The sequence below is a fragment of the Epinephelus lanceolatus genome, chromosome 9 (genome assembly GCF_041903045.1).
Source record: "Epinephelus lanceolatus isolate andai-2023 chromosome 9, ASM4190304v1, whole genome shotgun sequence".
In the NCBI taxonomy this organism is placed as follows: domain Eukaryota; kingdom Metazoa; phylum Chordata; class Actinopteri; order Perciformes; family Serranidae; genus Epinephelus; species Epinephelus lanceolatus.
Genome location: NC_135742.1, coordinates 24,214,712 through 24,227,231, shown reverse-complemented (window position 1 = coordinate 24,227,231; position 12,520 = coordinate 24,214,712). Strand labels below are relative to the sequence as shown.

General features: G+C 43.7%; 1 protein-coding gene across 4 annotated transcripts in view; it reads right to left on the bottom strand.

Moving 5' to 3' along the window:
- Positions 1 to 12,520, bottom strand: part of ebf2 (EBF transcription factor 2) — a 40,173-nt gene that overhangs the window by 20,563 nt on the left and 7,090 nt on the right. For all 4 annotated transcript variants that reach the window (XM_033620598.2, XM_033620600.2, XM_033620599.2 and 1 more), the window contains exons 5-6: positions 9,567 to 9,640; positions 8,137 to 8,205 (exon numbers count right to left, since the gene is read on the bottom strand). In XM_033620598.2, coding sequence (XP_033476489.1) covers positions 8,137 to 8,205; positions 9,567 to 9,640 — 143 coding nt within the window. The remainder of the gene's footprint in view (positions 1 to 8,136; positions 8,206 to 9,566; positions 9,641 to 12,520) is intronic.

Below are 12,520 nucleotides of genomic sequence, written 5' to 3'. Positions count from 1 at the left end.
CTCGCTGACAGGGGGTCTGGAGGGACTGGACAGTACTACCCCACCAGGGATAGACCTGTGACAGCGGACTGAAGGGACCAGTGTGTCTGACTTTGTGTCTGTGCATGAATGTATGAGTGGCACACAGGTAATTTATGCATACATAATAATATCAGTATCAGAGGAATGTTTCAGGTTGTGAGAGCAATCCAGCAATATTACAACCCGATCAGTCTGTGGAGTGAATCCCAACGACTGAGTTTGCTTTTACTATGGTCAGTATAATATTCAGTGTAACATAGTACAGTATAAAATATCTGTTTGTGATTGGCTGGAGGATATTCACAAATAAGGGCCCTGACCAAGCGGCAACCTCAGAGGGTGTAAAATGAAGCCCATGCAGAAGTGCCAAAAACTGCAGTTCATCCAACCTGGAATGCGGTGTTAATAGGTCGTGGTCATTTCACGTATTTCTGTGAGATCAGGTTGTCTCTGAGTCACATTCACCCCTTGCTTCTCCACACTGCTAGCCTTTCATCCAAATATGGTCACTTCTGGCTCCAAAAAACCAAGATGGCAACAGACAAAATGCCAAAATTGAGGCTTCGAAATGACAGTTCACAAACCAATAGGTGATGAAATCATTCTGATTGGCAGCTCAGCTCAGTGCATGAGAAGAAAAATGAAGTAAGGATAGAAAACAAACGGCCAATGTCAAGGGGACGTGAGAGCAAAGCAAACTTGTTACATTAGGTAAGGTTTCTTCTTTTAGCCATTAAGCACTTTAGCAGAAACGGTTCATAGTTGTTTGTGTAATTGTTCGCTAGTGGACATATCATTCGGTCTTTTAGCATCAAGTAGTATAGTTAATGTGCTAACTGGCTAACTAGCATCTTGAATCTGTCTTGTTGGTCTTCCAGTTTCCCTTTTTTAATGACGAGTACTGACTACTGCTGCCTGGAGAGTTATTTCCTCACATGCAGGTGTAAAACATATGTGGTAGTTGGCCATTGGCTGTAGTCTCTGCTGTGAGTTCAGGTGCAAATTTTGGCTGGAGACAGAGATGACGTGAGGTGACACAACAGTTGGCCTTCATCTCCAATTGTTCTCTGATGTCGGTGTGGTATGTCTGGGCCCTTACAACAACTTCTGTTTAAACGAGTCATTGGTGCATCTTCAGCAGCTTTTTAGCCTCCAAATGTCGGTGTTTTGTAGCCACCCGTTGCTATTTTCTTTTTCTCAGGGGACAGTGGCACGAAAAGCCTTTTTTTTTTTTTTTTAACCAAGACATTGGAAACCAAAACTGGGTATTTAAAGCCAAAACGTGATCTTTCTCAAACCGTAACAAAGTGTTTTTTGTGCCTGATCATGACCACATTAATCACAGCCTTGTTGAAACCTTTCAACATATCTGCTACATAATAATGTACAATCTGTAGTTTGCAGAAATGTACCATGTCAACATTTATTCTGGTGATTGAGTTTGCTATTCTTTGAAGTTATACTGTGTACTGCAACATAATGTGTAAGGTATATTAAACTCCAGGTTACCATAGCAACACCCTTCATGCTACAGTCACACACTATGAAGTGAAGTTAGTGCTCACAAATGACAAAAATGAATGCACGCTCAGCCTGCTTAAATAAACACACCACATCCTTCAGTTTGTCTCCAGATAGGTTGTAATGTATTATTATATACTCATCAAGCAAGTGCCAGATTTTTTTTGATACTGCCATTAATGAGAATACAGTGTTTCTCCATAAATGCTTATATATCCAGTTCAATAAAAAATGCGTTTTCATGAAGGTGGGTCTGTGAGTGTCAGTTTGCAACAACTTTGCCAACATCATCTGCAGCTCGTTCTGCGGCCAGAGACTCAAATGGTGGATTAAAAAAGCACCTCCTCCACATCCTCTGTAAGTTGGATGTTAGAGTCTTCTTCTCAGCTAATTCTCACATGAAGTCCGCCTTACTGACGATCTGCCCCGCCTCAACATCCTGTTTCAGAGTAAAATAATAAAAACAAAGAGAAGGGAAGTAATGAACTCAAATCTATTTCACTGGATTTTCGTTACTTCTTGGCTACAAGATCGAACAGCGCATCAGGATTTTCACCTCTTAAAAGACTTCTCGACAAGTCATCTTTAAGAATGTGTGGTAATAAAGGTAATGGGAGTATAGGTTCATCATGCCAGGATCAACAGAGAAGGCTACAGTACGAGTTCCTCTTTACAGCTAAAGGAGAATCTCTTATTGGGAGTATGAGAAACAATCTCCTAAAATGACATTGTTGTCTCACACATAAAACTCTCAAGTGCATATATGATGACCTAACAGAGCGACTTGGCGGCAGTGTGTGAGTATGCATCTGGGAAAGGGGAGGAATTCGACCCCTGACACAGTCCAACAAATGTTACTGCATTTATTCTTTGGCTGATAGTTTAATGTTCCTTTCCCAAAGACTTGAAGCTTCTATTTTCTTTTTGGTTGAAGCTAAAGAATGAGGAGGCCGGTGTTCCCCACCAGCAGCAGTACAAGGAGAAAGTATCTGTCCTGCTGTTAGTGAAAGAGATCATTCAGTGGCCCGTGTCATCATATACTGTTATTTTTTAATTAGTTTAAGAGATGCAGATGCAAGCAGGTGGATGGACTAACATGGAAACAGATGGTCAGACTGAGACGCCACAGACATTTACATACCACCAACAAATGATATCTGAATAGTTTATTGTCAAACTGTCCAGACAGTGTTAATCCGTAAAAAAAAGATTCAAAAAAAGACCTACAGTTTTACTGCACTGCAGAACTGAGACCCTCTGTGCACATGTGTCTGTACGTTACCAAACAGGAAGATGTTTGTTTGCAGGAAAAATGGGTTTGAGAGTTAACATCAGCATAAGGACTCAACAAATAATATCTGAGCCAGGTAATTTTGTAATTGAGCTGAAATTAAAGCTATCTACCCATCGATTAGGACTGAAAAACAAAACAAAACCTTGCACTGACTAGTTGAAAAAACAAAGCTGTGGTACATGCACATAACTAGAACCAAGACTACAAACAGATCAATACAGCCCACAACCTGAGATTAAGAGTAATGGATTCCTGTTAGAGCCGAGCATCTGAAGTCAAGCCCAGGACTAATCATATAGTAAAATGATCAGCTCAGAAAGCAGAATGAAAAAAGAAAAGAAAAGAAAACACAAAACTATGGTACTTTTAATCTAGATGGAGGTTTTGATTTTAGCTCAATATTCAAAAATCAAAGGCTGATATGCACGAGAATGTACGAGTCTTTGTGAGCACATTTTGACTCTAGGGGAGGGAAGCGCCATATTGACAACATTGGAAAATTCCTATTGATTATTCCTCTTTTCTCTGAGTGCCGGCTTGTTAAAAAAGACCCCTCTTGGAAACACGATCAATTAGTGAGATAGTGCTTGCCATTGATCACCCCCTCTCCAACCCCCCGCCCCCCACCTCACAAGGCTCTTGCCGTACGATGGATCCCTCCACACACTCCTTATGACCAACTATTGATCTCAGCTTCTTAGCCAAATATAAAAGCACACACTCACATGGAGCGCTGACCCCTCCCATTCAAACCACACAGTCTAATACTAATACTGACATCTGCTTGTCTCCATTGTAAAACCATGGTTCACTCATAAATACAGAGGCCAGCTTTGGCCCAGAACCAATATAGTTTCTTGGAGGTCAGAGGTCAGCATGGCAATAATGCCACCATTAACAGATCTGCCTGGGTTAATACTTCTTGGAGAAGTTGAGCTTTACAGGGAGAACAACAAAGAAATACAATGTTCAATATGTACAATACTGGTGAAAAATACCAGTATTGTACATAGGGCAGATTATATTTTTCATTTAATTGATATGGTGATTACTGATAGGGTAATTGGATTTAATTCAAAAGTGTAAAACAGAGAAAAGGGACAAATTATCACTTTTGAGGAGCTAGAACCAGCAAACATTTTTGCTTTGTTGCTTAAATGACCCGTACAATAAATCGGTTATCAAAATTGTTGTCAATATATTCGCTGACAAACGGCTAAACAACTCATCCTCTTATTTGTATTTGTTTCCGTACTAATTATAAAAAAAAAAAACTTGCCACACTCCCAACTTGTCAAATCCAAACGCTTGTTCAATGGCCCTTGGTGTCAGATACTGCACCAAGACACACTCTAGCGCCGGTGTAAGACACAAAAAGCGGTGGCTTTTTTTGTCACCCCGAGCAACTGCCATAGTATTAAGAGCAAGAAAGTCTGCATAGGGCAGGTGGGAAAGGAGGTGGATGGGTCAAACAAACCCTGGACTTTCACCCAGGAGATGGCCGTTCATTTCCTGCGTAAAACCCAAAGTTAGTTGTGTTGTTTAAATAACAACGTAGTGACGTGTGTGACACAAGTGGCGGGATGTCACATTACATCAGTAACCAACATATTTTTTTAAAGCCAAAACATGATGGGGTTTTTTCTACACCACTTAGGAAGTAAACCTAAAAACAAAGGTTGTTGTTTTTTTAACCTAAATTCTTGTTTTATTTTGAAGAGACACAGTGCTTTTAAATGAGAGTAATTTGACATGCTGTCCCCCAGGAATCCAAAACTGATGCTGGAGGGGTACCTAGTGTTACAGTTTGACCTATAGGGCCACTGATCAAGTCTGTAATTGATGAGTTGGGAGTGAGAGTGTTTTGCCACGATACAAAAATATCACGACCAACAATAAAAATGTAACTCCAAAATATAAATGTATTAAAAACAATGACAGCCTGAGTTTGAAGAGTTAGTGAAGATTTATGGTGATGAGCCAAAAGGAATCAATCTATCTATCTGACCACTGATCGATCATTGAACCAATCAGTGAACATGCCAGTCCATCAATCAACGATAAGACACTCTCCCATCAGAGGAGTCACATCAGGCCTGTGAGTGTGGCAGTTCACCAGTGTTAAGATTAGACAATTGTAAAACTATTAGACACAGCAGGCAGCAGGGCATTAGATAATTCTCTCCCATAGGCAACTGAAGAGTCATCTCTTTGTCAACGACTGCCCTTGCCCTCTTCATCCCCCAGTCCCTCCACCCTCTATCCCTTCACCCCTCCCTATGGATCAGCTGTGATCTCCTCTCTCTCCTTTCACTCAAATCAGGATTAGGGAGAAGAGGAGGTGGAGGGGCGGGGGTTCAGCAGCAGCAGGAGAAGGGGGAGAGAAAACTGAAACAATATGGAAAGGAGATTAGAAAAGAGGGGGTTTGGGCCGTTTGGGGAATTGCAAACTCCCTTGTGCTTGGGTAGGTGTCCTAATGACACCGCCTAATTATGGCAAAATTAGACAGGCTAAAGGGAAAGAGGGGGGTTGGTGGTGGTGGTGGTGGAGGAGATGGTAACGTGAGGGGAAAAGAAGAGGAGCGAGGGAATTAAGCAATAGGAAGTGAAAAAGTAAGCGCGCGGTAGGAGCATGTGAGAGCGGACAGAAAGAGGGAGAGGGGTGTGCAGGAGTACAGATACAAGGCGAGGTGGGGAGGAAGGGAGTGTGGAGCTGAAAGTGAGAGAAAAGAGAGAGAGAAAGGGATAGAAAGCAGTGGCTGGGCGATAGCAGCGAGTGGGCCCCAGCACGCTGCATGTTAATTGGAGAACAGGTGTTGGGGCTGGGAGCAGGAGGCTGATTACTGGAGCCACAGAAACAGACCGTCTCCTCAACACACACACACACACACACACACACACACACACACACATGCACAAATGCACATAGGCTGCACACACACACACATACACATGAATAATTTAAGACCCAAGCGGTGACTAGGGAAAAAGGTCATCGTAGGGGTCACAAAGACACATAGACAATCGCACATACATCCATATACATACATAAATAAACGTGCAAGGATCCCATACACACATGAAAATATACATCCAAACAGCATATACATGCTCTACACACACACAAACACACACACATCTGCCAATCTTTGGACTTTTTCAGTGTGTGGTGTACATGCACACAGTCGAATAGGAGAGTGCACATAAGGTGGGATAAAAGGGCACAGGGCCATGCAAAAATTCCATTGGCTTATCAGAAATTAACTGGCTGCTAATAGGCTGCTCCCTGAGGAGAGGATTTTGCAGGCCAGTCAAGAGAGAGAAGCCCCCATCAGGACGGGATATGCCCAGTGTGATTAAAGAGTACAGTAGGTCAATGATTCCATTTAAATCAATCCTCACAGCCGCACACCAGCCTGCACACACACACACACACACACACACACACACACACACACACACACACACACAAGGAGTCACAAAGAGATACAGATCACTCTTTCCTCACCAGCATGCCAAGCTACTTCCAAACAAATTTGAAAGAGGTTTACCCATGTTAGGAGGAAGTATAAAAGGGGTGCGGAGGGGGTTATTGGGAGAGTAATGTGCTACAGTAAATGAGAAAAGCAGCTGCTCTAAGGTATTCTGGGAAAATTCAAAAAGACAACAGCCCGATTTTTTCCGTTATATGAAAACTATCTTCAGCGGAGATCCTTTGAGACACACTGTCAACAGCCAGCCAGCTTGAACTGAGGAGGGGAGAGAAAAGGGTCCTTGACGTATATGAAGTGAGTGTTTTCTAGACAGGCAGTTGTAGGGAAGGAAAGAAGGAAGGAAAGAGAAGAGGAGGGAGTGGAGAGGAGAGGAGATGAAGGTTGCGTCTATCTATGACATCACAGAGAAAGTATTCCACATACGGTCTGCTTATGAGCATTCATCACACTGGTTAATGCCAGGCAGACAGCGCGAGACCTCCAAAATCCCTCGGACGTGAAGGCCCTCACACACGCTGATTACTGTGGGGGTCATCCGCCTTTAAGCCTGATAACTGGCTGTCAGGGTGAACATTTACTGCATGTGTGTCTGGTGGTATGGCAGATCCACATGCTTCTGATAAAAAGTGAATATGCTTTTGGCAGGTTTCAGGTGCAATGTCGGCTGTTAAATGTAATAAGTGACCAAACTGAACCAGATCCCAGCAGGCTGAGCAACAGATAAACAGAAAGCTGAAGAGAGAGAAACACATGGACGACAGACATGGACGCAGATTCTTTATACTTTAAATTACAGCCTCCTTTAAACCCAACTGCCAAAAAAATGTTAGCCTTGTACATGTTGTCAAACATGTTAAAGTTGCACGTTATAAAGTAGCAGATACATTGAAACTTTATGTTTCAATAACACGGTGGTTAATGTGGGGTTAGATTGAGGCACAAAACCCATCGTGTTCTGCCTTTGAGTACCCGGTTTGGGGGGCACAATCCTGAATGGAAGAGCAGCAATTTCTCAGTAAAAAACAGCTGCTTTTCATGCCACTACCTCAGCAGGAAACATAGCAATGTCTCTGTAAGAAATGATCACTTTTTGAGCAACTATCCCGCCAGGAAATGTCGCAATGTCTCGGCAAAAACAACTTTTCATGCCACTATTCCAGCAGGAAACGCAGTCTGTCTTGATCAAAAAAACAAAAACCTTTCTTGCAATTATCTCTGCTGGAAAAACAGCAGCAAGTTGCCAAAAAACACCCACTTTTGTCACCTAAAGTGTTGCTGGAAACACAGCAATGTCTTGCTAAATCAAAAATTTTGTTGTCTGTTGGTCTTGAACAGTGGTCTGCAGCTTTGCAGGTTTCTCACCTTGGTGACACGCCATCCACCATTCACTCCACCTCCCAATGACAAAGTCAACTCATATCACTTTTGATGTGTGTATGTCTGTCTGGTGACTAGGCTGTGCAGTGATGCAGTGTAAACTGACATGGCAGAAACATTTATGTTGTAAATATAAACATTTATATGTGAACTACACACACAGACATTAACATTTCTGTATACATACATCCAGCCAACACATACTTACATGTATGTGTTGTAACTGGGCCTCTACTTGGTTCGTGTAAATGCAACAGCTGATAGGTGATATGTCACTACAACAACTTTCACATCAACCTGTGCTCTCCATCTTTCTTTGTGACTTTGTTGGTGCATGTGTACAAAGAAAGGGCGACCTCAACATTAAGTATGAAGAGGTACTTGTTTGAGACGGTGGACACTGTGTGGGACGTGGTTTGATCTCATTACCTGTCAATGATGACTGGGTCAGAGGGCGTCTCGTTTCGGTTGCCGCAACTTTTCTTCTCACAACAGCGGCTGAGTGGGCAGTTAAAAGAGACAGAAAGGAGGAAAAAAAGTCAGTGAGAGGGAAGAAAAAACAAACAAATTAAACAGGAGGAGCCGTCATTTGTCTGGCCCTTCCACATCCACAGGCCCAGACTACTCTGCCCTGCAGTCGGCCAAGATCCAGGCGCACACAAAGGAGGCATGAGAGGGGAGGGGAAGAATAGACAAAAGAATTAAAGAGGAAGAAAAGGTACAACAACACACCCTACAAACAGTGAGAGACCATTCAGAAGTGAAAAGCCAGCCAGGCAATCTGTCACATTGATTTCGAAATCAAACTCAACCCCCACACAGCCTCATTGCACACACACACACACACACACACACACACACACACACACACACACACACACACCGTCCCACAACATCCTACCATTCGTCAGCAGTCCTGTCCGAGGAGCCTGCTGGCCACCCAGCCCCCCCCCCCTCCCCAAAGTCCCCTTCACTGCATAACAAAAGTGCCCCCACCCCTAACCATCTGCCACCCCTACACCTCGCCTCACCCCTCTCGTGTCCCAGCTTGGCCCTGCCCTGCCCCCCTCCGCCCCCCTGTCAGACGGCCTCACTCCCCAGCTGTGACGCTTGCCCTCTGCCTCTTCGGCTCTGTTATTAGCCAGCTGTGAGTCACATTCGGGCATCTGCTGGCTACACAATGGCAAACCCCACTCCGTCTTAGCCCCTCTCCCGTGTCCCAGCCCCCTATCTTCCCTCTGCTGCCCTCAAATCCTGGGTCACTGCCCCACTTCCAGACCACTCTCTTCAGCTTCTTCTCCATCCATAACCCCACGCTCACCAATTTCCTTCATTCGCCAAAACGTCTAATCCCTAAGCCACGACTAAATTCTTTAAACCTACTGTTAAAACAACTCTTCGTAGAACTGGCTGTGACTACTGGAAATAAAACCCCTACACTTGTCATCTGATGTTGACAATGTTCAGACACGATGTCTTGGCTAAACAGGAGTGCTAGAGTTACATTTTGATGAAGGAAAGGCGGATTGTTCCCCCAATCTGCTGTTAACTGTGGTCTGGCTGCAAAATTCCAGACAGGAGAGTGAAGAGCTCCAGGAAGAAACAGGAGCCGGCCAGGGACATGCTGCGTTACAGCAGGAAGCAGCAGGGGGTTACCACTGTAACAAGGATGATGACAGACAGCCTAGACTTATAGTTCAACCACAGTCTTGTTTTCAAAAAAGTAGAGCCCCGAGCGTCGTCTCAAAACCACATTTCAAGCTGACTGAGACAAAGCAGAGTGAAGGAGAGTAATGGATATTTGGATTTCATCCCTGTGGGTGAAGGTTTGAGTGAGAGTGAGTGTGTATTAAACGTACCTGCACATAACCTCATGTGTGAGCAGAACTCTGCACATTTCTGGATTCTTGTTTTGTCCCTCATACGATATGGGCTGAGAGGAGGAAAAAAGGGACAGATTCAGTTTCATGAAGAATCAGGCAAACCCATAAATTCCATAGCCGAGTTCGTCTCCAGACATTGATTAAATTCCTAAAAACTCATCTATATTTATCAAAAGTACATATTTAGAAGTTTTCTTTCCCCTGAAAAGAATCCCTTCATGTCTTAAAATGTCCAAGATGTAACTCTGCACCTTTGCCTCATTTAGTATTTGCAGATCTATCAATATGTACAGTACAGGCCAAAAGTTTGGACACACCTTCTCATTCAATGCGTTTTCTTTATTTTCATGACTATTTACATTGTAGATTCTCACTGAAGGCATCAAAACTATGAATGAACACATGTGGAGTTATGTACTTAACAAAAAAAGGTGAAATAACTGAAAACATGTTTTATATTCTAGTTTCTTCAAAATAGCCACCCTTTGCTCTGATTACTGCTTTGCACACTCTTGGCATTCTCTCCATGAGCTTCAAGAGGTAGTCACCTGAAATGGTTTCCACTTCACAGATGTGCCTTATCAGGGTTAATTAGTGGAATTTCTTGCTTTATCAATGGGGTTGGGACCATCAGTTGTGTTGTGCAGAAGTCAGGTTAATACACAGCCGACAGCCCTATTGGACAACTGTTAAAATTCATATTATGGCAAGAACCAATCAGCTAAATAAAGAAAAACGAGTGGCCATCATTACTTTAAGAAATGAAGGTCAGTCAGTCCGGAAAATTGCAAAAACTTTAAATGTGTCCCCAAGTGGAGTCGCAAAAACCATCAAGCGCTACAACCAAACTGGCACACATGAGGACCGACCCAGGAAAGGAAGACCAAGAGTCACCTCTGCTTCTGAGGATAAGTTCATCCGAGTCACCAGCCTCAGAAATGGCAAGTTAACAGCAGCTCAGATCAGAGACCAGATGAATGCCACACAGAGTTCTAGCAGCAGACCCATCTCTAGAACAACTGTTAAGAGGAGACTGCGCCAATCAGGCCTTCATGGTCAAATAGCTGCTAGGAAACCACTGCTAAGGAGAGGCAACAAGCAGAAGAGATTTGTTTGGGCCAAGAAACACAAGGAATGGACATTAGACCAGTGGAAATCTGTGCTTTGGTCTGATGAGTCCAAATTTGAGATCTTTGGTTCCAACCGCCGTGTCTTTGTGAGACGCAGAAAAGGTGAACGGATGGATTCCACATGCCTGGTTCCCACTGTGAAGCATGGAGGAGGAGGTGTGATGGTGTGGGGGTGTTTTGCTGGTGACACTGTTGGGGATTTATTCAAAATTGAAGGCACACTGAACCAGCATGGCTACCACAGCATCCTGCAGCGACATGCCATCCCATCCGGTTTGCGTTTAGTTGGACGATCATTTATTTTTCAACAGGACAATGACCCCAAACACACCTCCAGGCTGTGTAAGGGCTATTTGACCAAGAAGGAGAGTGATGGAGTGCTGCGGCAGATGACCTGGCCTCCACAGTCACTGGACCTGAACCCAATCGAGATGGTTTGGGGTGAGCTGGACCGCAGAGTGAAGGCAAAGGGGCCAACAAGTGCTAAACACCTCTGGGAACTCCTTCAAGACTGTTGGAAAACCATTTCAGGTGACTACCTCTTGAAGCTCATGGAGAGAATGCCAAGAGTGTGCAAAGCAGTAATCAGAGCAAAGGGTGGCTATTTTGAAGAAACTAGAATATAAAACATGTTTTCAGTTATTTCACCTTTTTTTGTTAAGTACATAACTCCACATGTGTTCATTCATAGTTTTGATGCCTTCAGTGAGAATCTACAATGTAAATAGTCATGAAAATAAAGAAAACGCATTGAATGAGAAGGTGTGTCCAAACTTTTGGCCTGTACTGTAAATTATCCCTGTCTATATCCCCACCTACCCTTCAGGCGTTCACCTACAGCTCAAGTGTACCTGCTCATCTTGACTCGGCTCATTGCTCTCTACAATAGAAAAGTTGACAGCTAATAATATGTAGCTGGTGTTTGGTAAGACTAGTTAAAGTGAAAGCGAAACTTAGCCTGCAAAGTAGCGTTGTGTAGCTACACCAGGCTTCTCCCTGCAGGATTGGGTCCTTGGATGGGTGACGTATAAAACCCTGGTTATCTGAATCCATGTCATTGACCATGTTCACACTAGGTTTTTAAAAAATAAATGTGTTTCGTAGATCAGAGCACTAGTGGACAGCTGAGACATATCGCCGTCCACATCTTTGTCTATCATGCATCTCCAGCTGACCACTTGTGCTCAGATTTTGTTATGGCTGCGGTTACTTATGCCAGGAGGTCAAAGGGCCTCGTGCACAGTTATTACATCCACACTCTTGCCTGTCATGTTAGCGGATGTGTCGGTACAGCTGGAGATACAGCCGACAAAAGAATCCAACATGTCTCCGTCCATTAAGCAGAATGATTGACAGTCATGCGACACCCAGACCAACTTAGCAAGTGGGTTGAGTTATTGTATCGGAATGCATCTTGGTTGTCATTTACACTTGTATTTAGCACTGCCCACTTGCAACCATAGACTATAAAAATAATGTTTGTGATAATATAATAATAATGGTTTGGCATTTTGGCTGTCACCATCTTGGTTTTATGGAGCCCGGACTATCATATTTGGGTGGGAGGTTGGCGCTGTAGAGAAGTGAGGGGTGTTTTTGACTGAGAAGTCAATGACACTATCAGCAGACAGCCTGTCACTCAAAGTGGCCCACCCTCGGGGCATCAGTAGCTTAGTGGATAGTGCCGGTGCCCCATGTATAGAGATGATGCCTCGCTGCAGCGGTTGCGAGTTCAACTCCACCTTGCAGCCCTTTGCTGCATGTTGTACCCCCACTCTCTCTCCACACCTCACACCCTCA